At 47.0% G+C, this 20223-nt stretch overlaps 1 protein-coding gene across 1 annotated transcript in view; it reads right to left on the reverse strand.

The window, feature by feature from the left end:
• Nucleotides 1-1106: 1106 nt before the first annotated feature.
• Nucleotides 1107-20223, reverse strand: part of ENAH (ENAH actin regulator) — a gene marked incomplete at its 5' end in the record, with an annotated part of 108477 nt that continues 89360 nt past the window's right edge. The window contains 10 exon segments of the mRNA XM_049635313.1: nucleotides 1107-4040; nucleotides 4572-4629; nucleotides 7931-8009; nucleotides 10918-10980; nucleotides 13912-13978; nucleotides 16118-16166; nucleotides 16898-16955; nucleotides 17115-17260; nucleotides 18150-18356; nucleotides 18359-18456. Coding sequence (XP_049491270.1) covers nucleotides 4003-4040; nucleotides 4572-4629; nucleotides 7931-8009; nucleotides 10918-10980; nucleotides 13912-13978; nucleotides 16118-16166; nucleotides 16898-16955; nucleotides 17115-17260; nucleotides 18150-18356; nucleotides 18359-18456 — 863 coding nt within the window.

The following is a 20223-nucleotide window of genomic DNA, read 5'->3' on the forward strand; positions in this document are numbered from 1 at the left end:
TGTTCAGTGGCAAGTCAGGAGTACCGAGCATCAGTACTTTCGGTGTTACTCTCGCGATCCCTTTCTCATCCCTTAAGTTCTGAGGAGACGTACAGGGACAAATTCATGTAGTAAAAACAAAAATGGCACCACAGGAACAGGCCTGCCTTCAGGAAACAAGACTACAGAGCGTCGACATAAAGGAGCCTCTAGAGAGTTCTTTCACACGGCTCACTTCATGCAATGCCATTTTCATGCTGCCAGTGACAGAGGTGACAGGATTACAAGGTGGCCACCGACAGAATGACAGCGACTCTGCGGCATTTGTCAACGGTGCTCCGTAGAGCACTTCACGATGGCACTGGAAGGAGACACAGGTCCTCGGACACACGCGTGTGGCTGTGCAAATTTAATTGGTTGTCACGTTACTTGATGTACTTTTGAGCGGGATTTGTGATTGATACATGAAGGGAAGCAAAAGTCTGAGACAGGACAGGGAGAGGGGCACCAGTGGACCGTTTGGGGACGGTGGACGCTGACAGAGGGAAAACCTGGGTCTGGCAAAACAAGAAAGCCAAGGATAGCCCGTACTTCTGATGAACACACTCAAACTGTAAAATGGCACTCAAAAATCAGTATTTCATGAAGTCAGGTAAAAAGCGTCGCTGCCTAATGAAGGTTTCGAGAAGCCGGCACACTGAGTAAATGGACACTGCAGACCAGACTTCACGGTGTCTAGAATTCAGGGCTTGCTCAGGCCCTGCTCCCTGCAAACCGCACGGGGAGACCAGACTGCGTGCGTGAGCGTCTAGGCCGCAGAACAAAACGGAGTGAAATCAAACCTTCGTCACTCTTGACTGGGAGACGCTGTGCCGACAGGGCTGAGAGGAGAGGAGAGGGGACACACAACAGTCATTCTGAACAAAAAGTACGCACGACCACATCTGTGTCTACGTTACTCAGGGTGTTCGACTTAGGGACTCTGGAGGGAACGGTGACGTGCCGTGTAAACTTTACGTGGTGAAGTCCTGGGCGTTTCGCACGGGCTTTCCACATGCAGCAGAACTTACTTCAGAGCCGACAGCCTATTTCACAGTATTATCTGAGCGTCACACACAAGCAACACGTATATACTGCAAGTTTATTTCAATCACACAAACGAAGTTAGCGTGTAGGAAATTTAAATGAAACAGTACGGTAAAAATGGCAGAGAACCGAAAAGGCTAAAGAGGAAGCACACCTAAAGCACGAGAATCCAACATTCGTTAGTGTTTCGTCCTCGGTTCCGACAGACACTTGACGCTGGCAAAGTGTGGACGAACCGCGACCGGGACAGCCGTTCCGGAGAGACCTCGGCACCGGCGGGAGGTGTGTACATTCAGTTGGTTTGCGATGGACCGTCGGCCGTTGACACAGCGCACAGGACGGATTGGTCACGGGTCAGATCACAGTGTTGAGGAAAGAAGTGCCTTCCTGTAACTAGAAAGGACCCCTGAACTGCACTCAGCTTCAGACAGCCCGTGGACTAGAGCACAAAAACCATCGTCTGACGGGGTTCCGAGGAACATCGCTCTGAGAACTTCCCGCGTGAGTTACTGAAATCTCTAACGATGACAAAACTGTCACGTAGGACAGCGGATGTGTACAGTGATTTCATCAAACGTCTTGTAAAGAACACATTTAGCAACCCGGGATAATGCAAAATGATGGAAAATGGCGTGATTCAACACTGGTTTTCTGTCATTTTACACAGATATCCTGCTAATGTTAGACCAAAAGGCACGAGACAGTTAGTGCGTAAACCGGTTCCTTTTTGAGATCTAGCGTTTTACTGCAGTCTTTTATCTCACTTTGGACCACGTGTACCCAGCATCCTATCCTACTAGAGACCAACAACCAACAAAATCAAGTGATTTCTCACCAGATTTATAGGGGACATAAGCCTTTATACCATCGAAGTGTCTGCATAACCGAAAGTACAATACTAAAGATGAAAATGCCTCCTAGTTCTTCTAGAAAAGAGTACTTCAGAAGCCTGCCGCATCTTGAATGCCTTTACTACTGCCTGACCATGAAGAGGGACAGAAAACACAACCACAGACCTGAGTGAGGACAGCTCACCCATCACAGATTAATGTAAAACCGCAGTTTCTACACAAACGGGAACTACCGTAAGCAGGAAAAACCTCCCTCGTTCACACCGTCTGGAAGGGCAATGGCAAATCTGCAGCCTTTAGAAAACTATGCTATCGGCAAGCTCCGTCTTCCCAAATGAGATTACGAAATCTAGAAAGCAGATGAAAATGGATTATTTCTTCAAAACTTTAGTGAAACTTCAAATAATCAAAGATTTCAAAGCAAGTATGGCACGTAACTGAAGCATACATCAAGACAGAGAGCCTGGAGAGTTTCTGATTTCCTAAATTTTCAAAAAAAAAAAAAAATCTATCATTGCAACATATAGAATGTCTCCCCTATTTTAATCTTCATGAGTTTCCAGGAGAAGGGTGTGGATTACGAACACACGCACACACACCCGAGTCGGGGTCAGCAGAGGATCTAATCCCGTCCCCCTACCCCAAGTCTCACTCTGTCACCAGAGAACTACTCAGAGCCCCTCGCCGGTCCCCGCTGCCGCGTGACTGACGCCTGTGACCTCAGTAGCTGCTGACATTGCCACTTCTTATGTTTCCACACAACACAATTCAAGAGCAGCTTTCCTGGTCAGAGCATGCACCTGAACACCTGTCCGACTGCAGGGCACCTAGGTCATAGTAACTGCCAGATTCAGGGATCAAGTTTTCGAGTCCCACAGTATGATGTGATTCATGTGAAGCTCAGAATCATGTTTCAGACCATTGAAATTACTGAAGCTAAAATACGAACAGCTGAAGACATGATGTAAAAGATTAAGTACTTGGTTCTGCTAACATATTTACCAATTAAAGTCACAAAATATTCCTCATTATTATTCATGCAGGTAATTAAGAAAAAAAAGACAATGCAGAAATTAACTTTAAATGAAAACTTATTCCTTCCCTTCCTCCCGCCCCCTACACTCTACAAAATGTTTTCCCTGGGACCAGGCCTTGAAAAGGCCACTACACATTAGTGTGACATGCATTACTGTTTGCAATTAAAAAAGCTAATTTTGTGGTGGTTGTAATTACATTATAAAAATGTCCACATGCATAAATCTAAAAAAGGTTGAAAACCTACAGTAAATCTACAATATATTGTTTTACATTTGACCACTGGTGTGTGTTATGTAGGAGTCATAGATTTGGTAAAGCATTTTAACAATTTAGGAAGGCATCTAAATCTTTAAATTCTGGATGAATTTTATGTTGTAATCTACAAAATTGCATGAAGGCTAACTCGAGAGACTTCCTATCATTCTAAAATTCCTCAAGCCAGACAAATCATTTTTAGGACACTTTCTTATAAATATCGCCCTTTGAAAGCACATACAATTCCATTTGTTCCACGTTTTAGGATCTTAACCTCCACAGGGCTGACCTCAATTACGGAATATCACACGTGATAGGAAGACAAACCTGAGAGAAACATGTACAATACAATAGCGTAACTTGCTAAATTCTTCATCAGCACTCTCTGAAAACAAACTTCTTAAGCCTTTCTCCTCTTTATTTTAGCAATGGGTTGTGGAAAACGTGCGATTTTGTCTTGACATGAAAATATTTCAATGCACGGCGATTCTGCCTGATGGGCTTAGGATTTTCTGCATAACCGTTAAATGGGAACTCTTATCCGACCCTTCCATCCTGTTGAAAAGGTCAGAAGAAAGCAGCAAACTGGAGGGAAATCGCTGATCGCCAGAGCAACGGCATCTGAAGGCTCACAAGTGCGCCGGCTCTCCTCCTTCCGACCATCTGTATCCACTTTCTTCCCGCGGCTCACAAAACGCTCACAAAACGTAGGGGCTTGTTGTTAACAGCTGTTGTTTGCAGGGCTCTTTTTTCTTCCTCCAGCTACGGTCCTGTTTCTCCTGGGCTTGCTTCTCTACGCAGAATTGGACTTGCTCAGTTCTTGCCTGATCGCTGGGTACGAGAAGGAAACGCATTGCGAGTCAATTTGATGTGGAGGGAAAGATTCATTCCTAAGAACCCTTAGTGACTGTGTTCAAGCCCCCAGCAAAAAAAGATGGACTGACCTTGCACAGACCTTTGTTCTCTTAATACAAAGATGGTACTAATTCTTACGTGTGTACACACACGCACGCACGCACACTCATTCACTCGCTCTCTCCCTCTTGCGTACAACACAGAAGAGTGGATGCCGCGGGCTCAGAACAAGAGGGCAGCGGGTGGGACTAGAGGACAGGCAGGGACGGGCCAGCTCCCCTGGACTCCACACCTGAGATGTCAGGACTTCTTTACCTCGGTTTTTACAGCTTCCACTGTAAGGAGTGGGCTCTTCCCGCACCCCGAGCCACGCGAAGGGCAGGATACTATGCGAAAGTAATTGGTTTGTGCCCCCAAGCAATAAACTGGTTATTTCTTTATGTGCAGATCTTTAAAGATAGGTATTCTCAAACGGTACAGGGGCAGCAAATCTGCTGACATACTCACCATCAATGAGCTCTTCTTTTAGCTTTGTTAATTCTTTTCTCATTTCATCTAAAATGTCCTAAAATATTAGAGAAAAACAGGAATGCAGAAAAAAATTACTCCTCCAGATACTCTTGCTTGCATAAAATTCTGAGAATATATGAAGTTTGATGTACGGTTTTGCTGCCAGACCACTTATGTCTTAGAGTAGCCTCGGCAAATCATGTTTTAACGGTCTTCTCTGATTCCAGCCTAGCGAAACATGAGACACCAGAATGCTTTCTAAAACTAAAAATAATTCTGCTGTCCAGAGAAGGGCAGGATCCAGATGATTTCTAGAAAAGACAACAGCTCTGCTTTGAACCTCGTCTTCTGGGAGCAGTCTGAGAGTTGGTGCAGAACGCAATTTCAAGGAACAGGGAAACTACACCAGACGAGCAGATCCTGGCCAAGCGGCGATCCGGTCTGAAGTACAGGAGTCCCCGGGGACCCCGCCACAGCTGCCAACTGTGTTCCGAGGACTCCGGGACTCCCCTGGCGGGCCCTCAGGGCTGCCCTACCGGGCGGACACGAGGCTGGAGGGGGCCCCGCTGGACCCGCACGGTCCGAAATGGCAGGTACCAGCCGCACGCAGCCACCGAGCACCGGAGACGTGGCCAGGCTGGGCTGAGACGCATCGCCCGTGTAAAACGCACCAGAGTTCAAAGATTCGGCGTGAAGAAATAATGTGTGATGACGTGTAATAGCTCTTCAGTAATTTTTAAACATTGATAACATATGGAAATATAATTTAGTTCCATTAGGTTAAATAAGACATATTAAAATGAATTTCGCCACTTCACTGACTTCACACGGCTGCCAGAGATTCTCCGGCATTCACGTGACCCCTGTCACACTACGATGTAACAGTGTCGACCTGGATGCTCCTTCCTCCAGGAAAACCATTCCATCCTCAAAGATTTTGCAAAATCTCGATTTCCAAGTTGATTTTGGAATAATAGACACCCCCACCCCCTTAAAAAATGACCAAGAACGGGGTCATGTGACAACTAAAAGGGTTTTTGACAAGGCGATGCAATCTGAAAAGTAACAGCCACCCTCGGGGTGGACTAGTTCCCAGCGTGCGACCTTCTTTAACGCTGCACACTTCAGGTTCAGATTCGGCTGCTCTGTTTAAGGTTCATTTTCTCAAAAGGTTTTTCAGGTTTAAAATAAGGTCGAAACTATCAGTAACTCCCCCACTTTACAATAAGGAACAAGCACAGCAGTTATCGCAACAGCCTCACAGTGTCCTTATTCCAATTAATAGGAAAACCAGCGCTAAAATCAAACCTTTCCTCTCTTCTCCTCCCCTACAGACAGCCAAGAGTGTACCACGTTCTCAAGCGTGTGCAAGTACTCTAAAGTGTTTTCAAGAAAAGAAAGTCACGTTAGATATACGGGAAAATAGGGGCTTGATCATCAATGACCTCAAGCTTCCTTTTCAAACTACCTAACTCAATTTAACTTTTCAAACAGCTTTGCAGTTTATAAAAATTAGGTTTATCCGAAACATTGTTAGTATTTCTCTCCTTAATTTGTATTTGACTTTAATTCCGAACTCCTATCACTGCAACATTATCCGTCCCTTTTTGAGCCACGAACACCTGCTAGCATTTAAAAAAAGGAGTGACGCCATGGGGAGAACAGGCTTTGAGGAAAGGTCTGGGTTCTGATCCCGACTCGAACTACGGACGGGGCCGCAGGGCTGAGCGGCGGAACTTCTCAGAACCTCCGAAGCACACGGTTGGAGTATACACGCTGTTGGACAGGCCTCCGCGAGGACCCCTAGACGGTGCCGCACCATGAGCCCGGCCAGTGCCCGGCCTGCGCGTCCGCCAGGGGGTCGGTACGAGGCCACCACGGGGCCTGGTGTGGTCACCGCTGTCAGAGGCCACCGGGTGTGCGGGGTGGGAAGGCCAAGGGGACGCTCTCGCTGCGGCTCCTCTGGGCTCAGGTGCTCCGGCTGGCCTTCCCCTTCGAATCTTTTTAACACTACCGATTTTTTAAAAACGTATTCCACCTCCTCTAGGAATAAAATCTCGGAAAGTCCACCATCTCCTCACCCGTCACTCCTTCTCCTTTCCTGCTTCTGAGCACGTCCTCGTACAGTGTGTGTCCATGTACGACATGCATCCACGTACGATGCACGTCCGCGTACGACGTATGTCCGTGTACGATGCACATTCGGGTACAACGTACGTCTGTGTACGACGTCTCCAAAATATGGACATCTTTTTCTTTTTCATAAAGGTGGGATAACTGTTGGCACGGGTTGGTCACTGTTTTGCCAGCACGGGTGAGGGCTCACGATCCAGTATTAAATGCTCTCAACTGTGACTCCTTCATGGCCGCTGGGTGCTCCCCCACACTGTCCATCTGTATACTTCTACGATATTTTCTTAGCATAAATTCCTGGGAGTGAAATTTCTGGGTTCAAAGGTAAGATATTTATCTTGTTTTCCCAAACTGCTTTCTAGAAAACAGAGGCACCGGAGAGTGCCCGTTTCCCTCACATTCTGGACAAGGCCAGGTCTGTTGGGTCCATTTTTGCCAGTGTCCAGTGACAAGCGCAAGCCTATTCCCCTTCGCAATTATACGCCACGCACTCACGTTTAAAGTTTATATTGTGCCACTGCTGGAACTTTACATTAATGCCCTGAACCAAAAAAGTTAAGGTTTGAAAACAATACACTACTAATGCTATTTCATTTGTATAAAAATATCTAAACTCTACATTCTTTTTTTTAACTTTTCTTTACTTGAGAAAGGGAGAGAGAGAGGGAGGGAGGGAGAGAGAGAGGGAGGGAGGGAGAGAGAGACAGGGAGGGAGGGAGGGTGGAAGGGAGGGAGAGAGAGGGAGGGAGAGAGAGGGAGAGAGAGAGACAGAGAGAGGGAGGGAGAGGGAGGGAGAGAGAGGGACAGAGAGACGGAGGGAGGGAGGGAGAGGGAGGGGGAGGGAGAGGGAGGGGGAGGGAGAGGGAGGGAGACACAGAGGGAGGGAGGGAGAGAGAGGGAGAGAGAGAGAGAGACAGAGGGAGGGAGGGAGAGAGAGAGAGGGAGAGAGAGGGAGAGGGAGAGAGAGGGAGAGGGAGAGAATGAATCCCAAACAGGCTCAGTGTGGTCAGCGTGGAGCCAGACACAGGACTTGAACTCACGAACTGTGAGATCACGGCCTGAACCGAGATCAAGAGTCAGACTCTCAACCGACTGAGCCACCCAGGCGCCCCTTAACTCTACATTCTTTTCAAGTGCGTTCACACTTTGTCGAACACATGCACACAAGACGGTCCTAGAAAGAAACCAGTGCACCAGAGGCAGCTGCCAGTGAGCGTGCCTACCTGCTTCAGCCTGTCGTAGTCTAGCCCCTCTGTCTGGACGCCGTTGGCACTGGGCTGCGACGAAGGTGCAGATTTTGGTCTGTACAAACAGAATTTCCAGGACAGGTAAACGACACTTAGGATGTTTAAGAAGTTCACAAAAAACTGCAAATTTACCAACCCAACACCAGATTTAAGTCCTTTTCTTAAAACACACTGTGTTAACAAGTTAATTGTCAAAGTTGCAGGACCGACTGGAACATAAAGCAGAAAGTATTTCTCACGGGGCTCAGCGTTTGCAGCCGTAAATGGTCTCAGTAAAGAGACCAGGCAACGCGATGGGACCGCGGCGCTTCTTCCGGCAGGAGCGGAGGAGCGCGTGCTCCGGGCAGGGGCTGGAGCGAGGCCGCGTGCGACACAGTCTCGTTCTTCTGAAACCGTGCGGTGCCCACTAAACGTCTGGTGAACTGACCCCTAATGTGAATCGGTTTGCAAATCCTTTGCCTTGGTTTTGGGCCAAAGAACACTTTCCTGATGAAGTTTTTACGGAGATGTCATCTGAACAGCGTGTTTCCAGCTAACTACCTCCACAAACTTTCTTCGTTCGTTCGTTCGTTCGTTTTAAAAGGAAATGCCACACAGAAGCAGACTGCCGACTAGGACTACACTTTTGGAACGCGAGGCTCTACTAAAACTTCTACGTGAAGAAGTCAGTCTTAGAAATCGGGTATTTTAAACAACAGTTTCAGTATCAAATAAACCAGTCCTGTCTCCTCTCCAACTCTGGCAACCAGAGAGAAGCCCAGGGGAAAACCTGGAGTTTTACCGGGCGTTCACCCAGGTGCTGGTTAGCCTGGTAAAGTGGCCACGCTCTGAGGGCCACACATCGATGCAGATGCAGACCAGTAGTCAAGTCACATATCATCAAGTTCGCGGAGGACCGACGTCACAAATCTGCACCAGGACTCGGTACCCATCACTTTGCGAAGCCTCTTACAAGGCTTATCATCCTCTAAACCCATAGACGCTGGTCGTGAAGATGAACTATTGAGTTACTTTGCTTTCATATCAAACATACGACTGCTTAAAAGGCTGGGAGGGAGCAAGTCGACCGATTTGGTATCATTAGGCAGCCGCCGCTCTGCCCTTACGAACAAGGGAAGTAATACCTTTCAGAGAACTCCCCTCAGTAAGCACTGAGCTGGGCCGGGGAGAAGATTTACAGGACACAGCTCCTTTCCCCTGGGAGGGGACGGACCCCTTTACACTTCGCCGAGGGGACTGTTGAATCCCCTAGTCACCGAGGACGTGCAGATCCGCGGCAGGGAAGGCAGGGGTTCCCTGCAGAGCCCGAACTAGTGAAAACCCTTAATGGTCGACAGACACACTGTGTGCATTTCCCTTCCCCACGCTGTCTGCTCCTGCTCGCCGAGTTACACTGTTAATTCCTCTGCTTTTCTTTTACTCTTTACAGTGAAGTGGTACAACCGGCAAATTCTTTCCTCCTAAGTTCTATAATGAATATCCCCTGACATTCATATGAGTGCCTACAGCCTGCTAATTAACTGGGCGGTATGTTATGACTTTATCCGTATTTATTAAATAATACAAAACATTATACAATAAACGATTGAGGAAACATGCAATTAAGAAATTTTCATTCATGCTAACATGCAACCCACCACCACCACCACCATCACCATCACCACCCCCAGCCCCATCACCATGATAATTAACTAAAGGGGGGGAACTTTTCATACTGAAGGAAAGAAGTAATCACCACTTTTTTAAAAAAAAGGTTTATCAACCTTCTATGGGGGGTGTGGGGGGGGGGCTCTACGTGGGAAGGCGGCAAGATAATGGAGAAGAATAACAACAGAAAATCTCATTAAATGCTATTTTTTTTCTCTCTTACGTACTAGCAAATTTTCTAAGTCTTTTGGTTACAACGATTAAACCACCTCAAAAAAAAAAAGCAGGAAAAATGATTTCACACTTGTGATATAAACATTTTATGCAGGTTTAACTGGCTGACAAACTTTAAATCTTTTCAGCATCAACAGCATGAAAATAATTTTAGCTAGTATCAATTTGGCCAAATACAGTCTGATTGCAGAACTTCTAAATAACTGCCAGGGACACCCCTCTGTATACTATTTAAGTCACGTTCCCAGTAGACTTGATGTGAATTTTTAAAAACAGGTGCATATAATAACATGGGCAGATCTCGGTTATTTCTAACCCATGGATTTTCACTGAAAATTGGTAACAAAACGAGGTTTCCCAGAGGTTTTTGTGTTACCTCTGGATACCTGCCTATAAAATAAGTACTATAATATTTAAGTCCCTATTCTGCCAAATTAATTCTAAATATTGTGTAAGCACTTGAGGATTTTTAAAAATTGTCAACTTTTTAATTAAAAAATACGAAATGCGTGGTTCTCTTAACTTTAGTGATGAAAAAAAATGGTATAACAGGACTTATCCTAGAGAACAATCTGCTCGGGATGTTAGATGTCAGATTGTTAAAGACACTCAAGTACGTAGGAGACAGAGATTTTCCTCAAAGAGTAAATTTTTCGCAATTGTGGCTGTAATCAAGTCCCGTGCTCCACCGACAAACAGTAAGAAATCTTCTGCTCCACCTTTTAAAGGCTTTGTCTCCTACTTCTATGGAGAACAGCCTTTCGAAGAAAATGCACAAGCTACCAAGAGCCTGGAGAAAACACAGGGACCGAGACCCCTATCTTGGCCCTGCGGACGTGTGCACCGCTGCTGTTTACCCCCAGCCAACTCCAAAGTGATGGTAGGGGGGTGAATACTATTAACTTTTCTAATTTTAATCTCTTAGAGTTTTTAAAAAACTCGAAACAAAGCTAAATGTGAAAGGTCTGACCTTCCCACGTATCCCCCTCGTGGTGATTACCAGTCCAGGTAGAAAAAGCTCAGCCCTGCCCTGAACGTGTCAGTTAAAAGTCTCAAATCACAAAGTCACATCAGGGTGATACCTGTGTAATGAATCATAGGACCTGTTGTCAAAAACAATCTGATTTTTCCTTGGAGAATCCCGTCTATGAAGGGGAAAAACCATTTAAAGGGAAATACAATAGAAAACTTTTAAAAAGTAATTCTCATGAGGTTACCGTTTTATAGGTTTGCAGTCACAGCAAAAACAATTAAAGGAGTCCATTACCCTTCAAACAATCATTTTTTTCCAGTCCAGAAGACGGTATCTGGACACAAACTCTATCTACGGTCACGTGAGGTCAGTCCCTCTACTTGACGATGACTGAGGACAGAAAGGGGACAGACGCGCGCTGACCCTCTGCACAGACAGCACACACGCAGACACAGTAAAAGCTGCCCGCGCCGAGTATCGCAAGTACCAAGACCCAATAAAAACCACCGCCGCTGTAAGTATACACAGATCAACTCTTCTCAAAGAGCACGTAAACAACTTTTCTTCTACCTTGAATGTAAGCTCTGTGAGCTCTTATTGAAAACCACAGGAAGAACCCACAAAGGTTCCAACGGTACATTCCAGCCACAGTCTGAAGTATTCGAACACTCTTGCTTTCCCTCTACTATCCGATGTCTTCACTCAGCGACTACAGCACAGCGCAGCACCTGGCGTGTGTCGTAAGGTATTAACCCACCTCACCACTGACGTAACTTCGACAGGGACATTCATGACAGAAAGGGGTACTTTCACTGCCCTGCAAGGGTGAGGTGCACTTAAATAAAAACGTGAAGTGGCCAATACACTGGCTCTCAGAAGGAACAGGGGAGGAAACGGGCAGAAAAGCAATACAGTCCTGAGTGTCTCAGACATACTTCTAAAAACCTCTTAGGGCTTAAAACTGCTTGTGGTGACATTTTAAGGCAGGAATCACTGGCTGGATCAAATCCATCAAAAGGTGCATGAATGGTCAGGAAACAACCGACAGTTTCACAATTTCCATTTCGGGAAAGGAGAAGCAAGCCATCCACCAGAGCAGAACACGATTACGACACACTCCTGAGGAACAGGATCCAGTGTTTGGTGACTCAACAGAAAACTCCTTTTCTTAACGTGATTTTCAGAACACTTCCTTAACTTCCTTTAGAGATCTGAAAACTTTCAAGGAATTCTTTTTAAACTTGTTTTAATGTTTATTTATTTTTGAGAGAGAGAGAAAACGAGCTGGGGAAGGACAGAGAGTCTGACTGGGGGCTCGAACTTACAAACTGTGAGATCATGACCTAAGCTGAAGTCGGACGCTTAACCGACTGAGTCCCCCAGGCGCCCCTCAAAGAGTATTTTTTCAATGAACCCAAACACATCGAGGAACCTCCTGTGTTTGGAGAACTCTCTCCCAGGTCCCTCCCGAGATACCCCTTCCGGTGTGGACTTGGGATTAGCTTCAGGCAAGCGCAGCAGGGAACCCTTGTCACTAAGGTGGGGACGAGGACTAGACGCGGAGAGAAGGAATTCTAGCCCGCCGCACTTCAACCTTCAACAGACACACAGGACACCACCGTTCTGGTCTCTGGGACGCACCGGATAAACTGAGCTTCAAGACGTGCTCGTGAAGAAAAGCCATGCAAACTACCAGGGATGCGCTGGAAGGCGAAGGCCCTATCAGTCAGGTTATCTGATAAACACCAATCTTTCTACTCTACTGAAAACACGGCCACAAAAGCAATTCCTGCATTTTTTCCAAAAGTCAGATACACTCATCTTTCAGTCACAGAGAAACCAGAAGATTCTATACATTGAAAAAGGCTCCGTTTCTTGGCGGAACTCACGTAATTCTGCCACCGCCCCGTCTCTGCCGGCACAGAGAGCCCAGAGAAACACACCCAATTTTACGATCAGGCTGATATGGGACAGATCAGGGGCGGGGGCGGGGGGTGGGGGGGGTGGGGGGGGGGTGGGTGTCTATCCTCGTATTTTTCCCTTTTTAGGTTTCTATCATTAGAGTCAAGTCTGCTTTTTAAGAGGCAAAAATAAGGCAAATAAGGCCAGAAAGAAAAGCCAAAAAGCTGTTTGGTCCCGAGACACATACTTTTTTCTGGAAAAAAAAACACCAAAAAACAAACACCAAAAACAGAAGTCCTTTAAACTGTCTCAGAAATCAAGGGAAAGTCTCATCTATGTTCAAGACCTGTGATACAAATCAGTTATGACAACAAAACACGCCCAGCTAAGAAATGCTGTTTGCTAAGACCACGCCTCATGGCCAGGGATAAACAAGGTTAACCAGTCTTGTTTCTGGGCACTTTTTCTAAGTTGACTATAATTAAAGTTTCAACTGAGAGAGAAATCAATCTTTTTACTTCACAAATTCAGAACTTCAGGTTTTATTTTGCTCTTTCTTAAACACTAAATGAAATTTCTCTCCGGCTGCTTTTCAGTTTGAAACATAAAAGTTTCTTTCAAAACTTACATTTACAAAATGAAGGATGTCACTGAGACTAATGGGGAAATGTGACTATGTCACATCACATCATGGTTCAATGTTAACTTTCTTGCAAGCCAGAACGGTACTAGGGTTCCGCAGGAGGACAGCCTGCTCCTCAGGGAAAATGCAGAAGGATGAAGGATTCAGGATGAAGCAAATTTGCAAACTGCTTTCCAGAACTCCAGAGAAACAAGCGTGGGTGTGTAAATAGGAGCTCAAAGCCAATGTGGCAAAACTAGGAACTGGGGAGTCTGGACGATGGGCATACGGGTGTCTGCTCTTCTCTCGACTTTTCTGTAGTTTTGAATTCTTCAAAATAAAACCATTCGGAAGGACCAAAGCGATCTCAAAATTTCAGACAACTGGCTAACAATAAGCATACGGTGGGGTCCAGACAATCACTAGGAAGAACAGACCGTGCTCAGTGGTTTCCAAGAGCAGTAGCATTACAGGTTGTATTTGCTCCTTTGCACACTCATATCCACCATTTGATTTTTCCTACAACGGAAATGTAGCCGCTAACCACGTGTAAATGTGAACCTTAGAGAACACAGGTACCTGGAGATGACAGGTGACTTGCTGCCATTCACTGTATTCGCTCTTTCCCAAGGTTTTCTTGCTGGTTCTTAAAAATATGGAACATAAGTTATTAAATACCTTATGTGCTCCCAGAGTTACCGTGAAACAAATAACAAAATCCTAGACGCCACTATACATGTTTAGGCAGTAATACAGATAAATAAAAAATTTGTCATTTCAATTCTGAACTTTAATTAAAATCTGTAAGGATCCTGGGCGCCTGGGGGGCTCAGTCTGCTGAGCGTCTGACTTCAGCTCAGGTCATGATCTCATGGTCCGTGAGTTCAAGCCTCACGTGGGCTCTGGGCTGACAGCTCCGAGCCTGGAGCCTGGCTTCGGATCCTGTGTCTCCCTCTCTGTCTGCCCACCCCCTTGCTTGTGCTCTGTCTCTCTCTCGCTCTCAAAAGCAAACATTAAAAATTTTTTTTAAAACAGTAAAATCTATAAGGATTCTAATTTGTATGACCTCAGACCTTAAAACAGGAAGAAATGAATAAGCAAGTGTGACCAGCCCCCCTAGGAAAACTGCAGACTGTGAAATGTAAAACACTGTATGTCTGCAAGCCAGGGGCTAAAAGTCTAACGAGCAGGACTCCCGATCGGATGAGGAGTTCTTGGCTTCTCGGTCTATGGATACGCCTCAGGGAACATGCAAATGAACTATGAACACGTTTGTATAAAAATACAGTCGGCCACCCCTTCTCATTGGGGGTGGGAGGATTCATAGCTCTTTTCACCTTGTGAACAGCTCTGGGACCCTAACTTACAGTGGAGCTCTGAAGAATCTGTGCTCTTGGTAACATACATACAAATTTTGGCTTATGGAAGAAAGATAAAGTTATTACAGTAAGTGGTTCACAAAACAGAGGATTTTTAAGGAAGGCAATGTCAAAGTGATCTGAGTCCTATTTAGAGGAAAAACAATTCACAAAGTCACAGTCTGAACTACAAGATAGCTATCGAAGTACCAAATAGTCACCATTCAATAATGAGAATATGAGACTATGTTGGGTTTTTTGGAGAATGGGTTACAATCACAAAAATGGAAATTTTTTAGGATTTCTAAATAGTGCAATTCTAGAGGTCGCTGGTAGTCTCCAAATCAAAACGAGTAGGAATTAATGTGGACATTTCTCTACAGTGATTACTTATGGGTCATTCAAGATAGTAATTCATTGAAATCATCAAATTTATTCATGTTGCTTTATTCCAAATTAGATAAAAAAGCTGAAGAGACAGTCCAGCTCTTTGTCTTTTGGTCAAACACAAGGAAATGACACGTAAAACACGAGAGCCTCACATCCTAGGCACGGACACCGCGCTCGTGCAGTGCCCGCAGTGACAGGTGGTTTATTTGTATTCTGCATGAAATACTCTCCACCCAAGATTTCTCCACGTCAGAAACTGCACTGAATTCAACAACACTTTTCGAAGACTTTAACGAGATTTTCCTTTTACCTTACAAATTAGAAGCTTTACTTCCTTATCAGTACCACCCAAATGCATGGTTAAAATGACAATGCTCTCTAGTTGAGAACGTTTTGAGATGGATGCTAGTACTAATAACTACAGGCTCACTTAATCTTTTTTTTTCAATAATGGTTTTTAAGGTTTATTTATTTTTGAGAGAGAAAGAGACAGAAAGAGAGAAACGGAGCATGAGCAGAGGAGGGGTAGAGAGAGAGGGAGACACAGAACCGGAAGCAGGTTCCAGGCTCTGAGCTGTCAGCACAGAGTCCGACGCGGGGCTTGAACCCACGAACAGTGAGATCGTGACCTGAGCCGAGGTCGGCTGCTTAACCAACTGAGCCATCCAGGCGCCCCTCACTTAATCTTTACCTTTAAGAATCAATGATTAAAGATACTTCCCTTTCATCTATGTATATTTCCTTGCTTTAGCAAATAACTTCAAATCATTAACAGTAGTACACGCGGAATGTGTTAAAAATTATGATTTTCAAAGAAAGAATCACCAGAAAAAATCTTCAGGTTTTAACGGATCTCCCAATATCACAGAGGCAGAGGAAAAACAAGTCATTGCTTCTGAGCGTGAACGAAACACTTTTAACATTTTCGTGGCCAAGCAGGTACTTGGTCCAAACATGGGTAAAGGGGAATTTTTAATTGAGGGGCGTTAGTATTTTGAGAAGGTTCTCAAAGGTTGAAATAGATCTCCTAAACTTACCGGGTGTACTTGTCGACGAGGCCTTAGAAGTGACGGGCTCGGAATCTTCCTAAACATACAGAAACTCGTATTAATCACACCACATCTGCTAGAATAACCCGGGGCACAGACTCAGTGCCGCACTCTCCTCCGCCTCCAGTCCTACTGGTGCGCTGCCCGCCGTGTCTTTTGTCAGCCTCCTGCCCCTTCCGTTCCAGCACAGACTGTCCTCCTCTGCCCCAACTCCCCTCCCCGGGTCCTGTCCTCAAGCACCCTCCCTGAGCGGCACCAGCCGCCGAGACAGAGCCAGATGTCACAGACGGGTCGGGGTAATGGCACGGAACACCAAACTCGGGGGGGGCGGCGGGGGAGAACACCTGTACTGCTCAGACACCGGTGCACCGGGCAGATAAAGCCCGGATGACACGGGGAGGGAGGAGGGGGCGCAGCCCAGAACCATGGGGGAAACAGTTCAAAACCAGGACTCAGTCTAATTCCTTCGTTTTCAACAGCAGGTAACTGAGACCCTAAGAGATTTTAAAGCTCGAGTGAAAGGTCATTCTCTCATCTAAGGTACAGCACTTACTCTACAGGTTAGAATTCAGTCCTTTCCCCACAAACTCAACCCATCTTATGAAGAATGCTAGTAAACATTTATACGTGAGGCTCCAAACAAGCCATCTGTTGTACGTGAAGGGCCGAAAGAAGCAGTGACAGATTCCAACTAATCTCCGACACCGTCTCCCGAAGGAGCTCCCCTGGCTCTCGTGCCCCAGCCAGGCAGACTCTTCATGAACTCACGTGTTTGTCCTCTTTCTGTTCGGTGTCTATCGTTGATCCCTTCTCAGCAATTCTTCTCCTAGAAAGAGGGTAAGTCAGATTGTTAAAAAATTCATCTAACTCTTAGCAGAACAACTACTTCTCCAGAGGGGAAGAACTGTGCCCGGCTCAATTACAGCTGAATGAAACGAACACGACCCTCTCAATCGTGACCACGTTCACGTAACTCCTCGCTTACCTCCTGGCCAGCAGGGCGCTCATCTCCTCCATCAGCCCGCTGCCCCCTAACGGGAGGGGTCCGTTCCCGCGACCCGTGTCTGATTTGGACAAGGCTGGGTTCGCGCCGATGGTGCTCCCTCCACTCGGGAAAGAGGCGTCCTCCACCTTAATGAGAATAGACACACGGTGAGCCCCTACGTTAGACGACCTGAGCGTTACATTCAAAACAGAAGGAAGACTTAATTTCAATACAAACATCTAAGTATTATTTGTAAAATCTTTTTAAGAACCTATGGCGTGAATGGCGTGGATTTACATAAATCGGTGGAAGTCTCATCAAAGTTAACGTCAACGGTAACGGGATAGAAAATAACGGGATAAGACACGTCTCCCTGTTCGATACACTGACAAGGACATACGCTTTGGGAGGGGGGAAAAAAAAGTGTAACCTGCCCCAGAATGCATAATACAGTGAGGAAACCTACCAGGGAAACCAAACTGAAGGAGGAGCCACAAAATCAGTGCTTTGCAGACGTCAGCAACGGCAACGTCGTGTAAGAAACACTGAGGGGCTGACACAGATCACAGCATACTCGGGACATTACAACCAGACGGACTCCAGGATCTTGGGCTAGAAAAGTGGCGTAAAAGACATCACTGACCCCAGATGCGATCTGAGTAGGTCTGCAGATTGTTAACAGCCCATCGATCCAGCTTCCTGACTCTGATCATTCTACAGTGGACACACAGGTGCATGTCCCTGTCCCTACAAAGCAGGATTTACGGACACTGTGGACAAAAGGGGAAGAGTACTGTGTTCGCCCAGAAGGAAACACAAACACACGGAAACATCAAAGCAGATACTGTAAGCGGTGAGTCTGGGCGATGGGTTCACAGAAACTGCACTCTCGCAACTGTTCTGAAGTACAAATTATCTCAAATTTTTCAGTCAATGAAGTTCATGAAAGTAGAATACGGTAAACTCGGTACTTGAGTCGCTGAGAAAGGACAGGACACACACACACACAGAAAAGGGACACGGAGACGCATTTACCCGGGACACTTTCCTCAGTTTCGCTCCGGCGATCGCAGCGGCAAGTCCAGTCAACGGGCGATCGTCTTCAGACACTGATCCCGCAAAAAATCCAGATGCGGGGAGTGGGGGCGCGGGAGGGGGCGGAGGAGGGGGGGGGACCTGGTTGGGAAGGGGGGGCGGGGGCGGTGGGGGCGGCGGCCCCGCCGCGGGGAGCGGAGGGGGGGGGGCGGCGGCCCGGGGGGGGGGGGCGGTGCTGCGGCGGCCGGGACGGGGCCGGGTGGGAGCGGCGGTGGGGGCGGAGGTGCGGGTGGTCCCAAGACACCGCCTGCAGGAGAGAGACGTCAGACAGCCGGTCAACGGGGCGCCGCGCGGTACCCTCTTTGGGAAGCGGTGCAGGACGCCACCGCCTCCAACACTCACTATTGTTCGTGAGCTCCGCTTAGCACAATGTTAAAGTCTGGATCAGGGTGAAAAAGATACTAAAATGTAAAGCCAAAATAGAGGACTTCTTACTTTCGATTTTTGGGTGTTCCCGGGATTTGGTAAATAAAATAAGTGCTCGCAAAATCTGCGCCGGGGGCAGCGTCCCCGAAAACAAGCTAGTGTACGTGAGGGCGGTTAGTAAGGCCTGAAGAAACAGACCCAAAGTCGTCTGCGTGCACCCCCAAAGGCTGAGACGTAAGTCTGCAGTGGTGGAGACCCCGCCTGTGCCGACTGAGACCATGAGAGGGCGTGGGTCCCCATTCCAGTATCTTACACACGTTCCACACTTAAATCCGGTGTGCACAGAATCACCAAAATGAAGGAATCTACTAGAACACAGCGCAACCTCAAAACAACCAGAAGTAATTAAAGGATCCGGAATTGGAAGTAGAGAGGTTTTTTTAGTCTAGAAGACAGGGGAAGAGAGAGATGTCTCCACATCTAGTAAAACCACAGAGAGAGCGAACACGAGCTTCTTTCGTATCGGAAGAACGACCTAGTAGGCACTCCCCTCTTGGAGGGTTTCAGGACAAATAAAATGCTATTTGCACAATGGGTGGGGATTTTCTGCAGCTGCTAACTGAGCACTGACTGAGCGGTTCACACAAGCTGAGAACACCAATGGCTCCTAGAAGAGCACAGAGCAGGGGACGCCTCTCTTCCCGGGCAGTGGGCCCCGACGGCAGGGCGGGGGGGGCGGTGGCTGTCAGGTCAGGCTCACTGTGCCTCTCTGTCCAGCACTGTGGTCACATGTTACACATCTGCACATACTAGAATTCTGGCTCAGTGTTTAAGCCAACTTGATAAGTCAACGAGAAAAAATATGTACACAGCAGTAACAAGTCTTATTACTTAAGAACCAAGATTTTTTGAAGGAGGTGTTTAATTTAAATCCAGACTGTAACACTGTTTCTTTATAAATACAAATCTGTCCTATTCCTTCCTTTACTTCCTGCTAAATCCTCTTTTTGAAAAAAAGAATTGCTGAGCATCGTCTTTACTTCCAGACCCAGGTCCTCCCCTACTTGCAAATAACCCACCCTCAGAAGGTCACACCCGCCCTCCCCCGTGACCGTGACGGCACGGCTGGGCAAGGGGAGGGGCGGGAGGGATAACGGGGGAGGATGCGTATTCCCTTCCCACCACCCCTTCAGCCCACCACCGCCCGTCACTCGGGAGCGCGGAATCCGCTGGGGCATACGGCAAGCCTGCCGTTCCTCCCACCCCTTGTGCCAAGTCAGGCTGCCCCGCAGGATTCAGGGCGCACCTACCCCCTCGAGTCCAATGTGGGAAGCCCAAATGAGACAGGGCCCACGCCCGGAACTGTGCCGCGGCAGACTCTAGGATGATACGCTTAATGCCTACAGCTGGGCACCAAGTCTGTCCTCCAAATTTCCCACAGATTAAAGGGAGACAAGGGAGATCATATAGTCACTGTGCAGACAAACGTGTAAGTAACGTCTTCCTAGTGAAATTGAAAAGAGCTGTGTCGTGGGGGCCACCAGATACCGGACCCCCCCCCCCCCCCGCCGCCCCGTGATCCTGTGGGAGACACCCAAGTCCCAATCGCTGTGGGAATTCCTCATATGGATCCTCCGAATGCAACCGA

The sequence above is a fragment of the Panthera uncia genome, chromosome F1 (assembly GCF_023721935.1).
Source record: "Panthera uncia isolate 11264 chromosome F1, Puncia_PCG_1.0, whole genome shotgun sequence".
In the NCBI taxonomy this organism is placed as follows: Eukaryota; Metazoa; Chordata; class Mammalia; order Carnivora; family Felidae; genus Panthera; species Panthera uncia.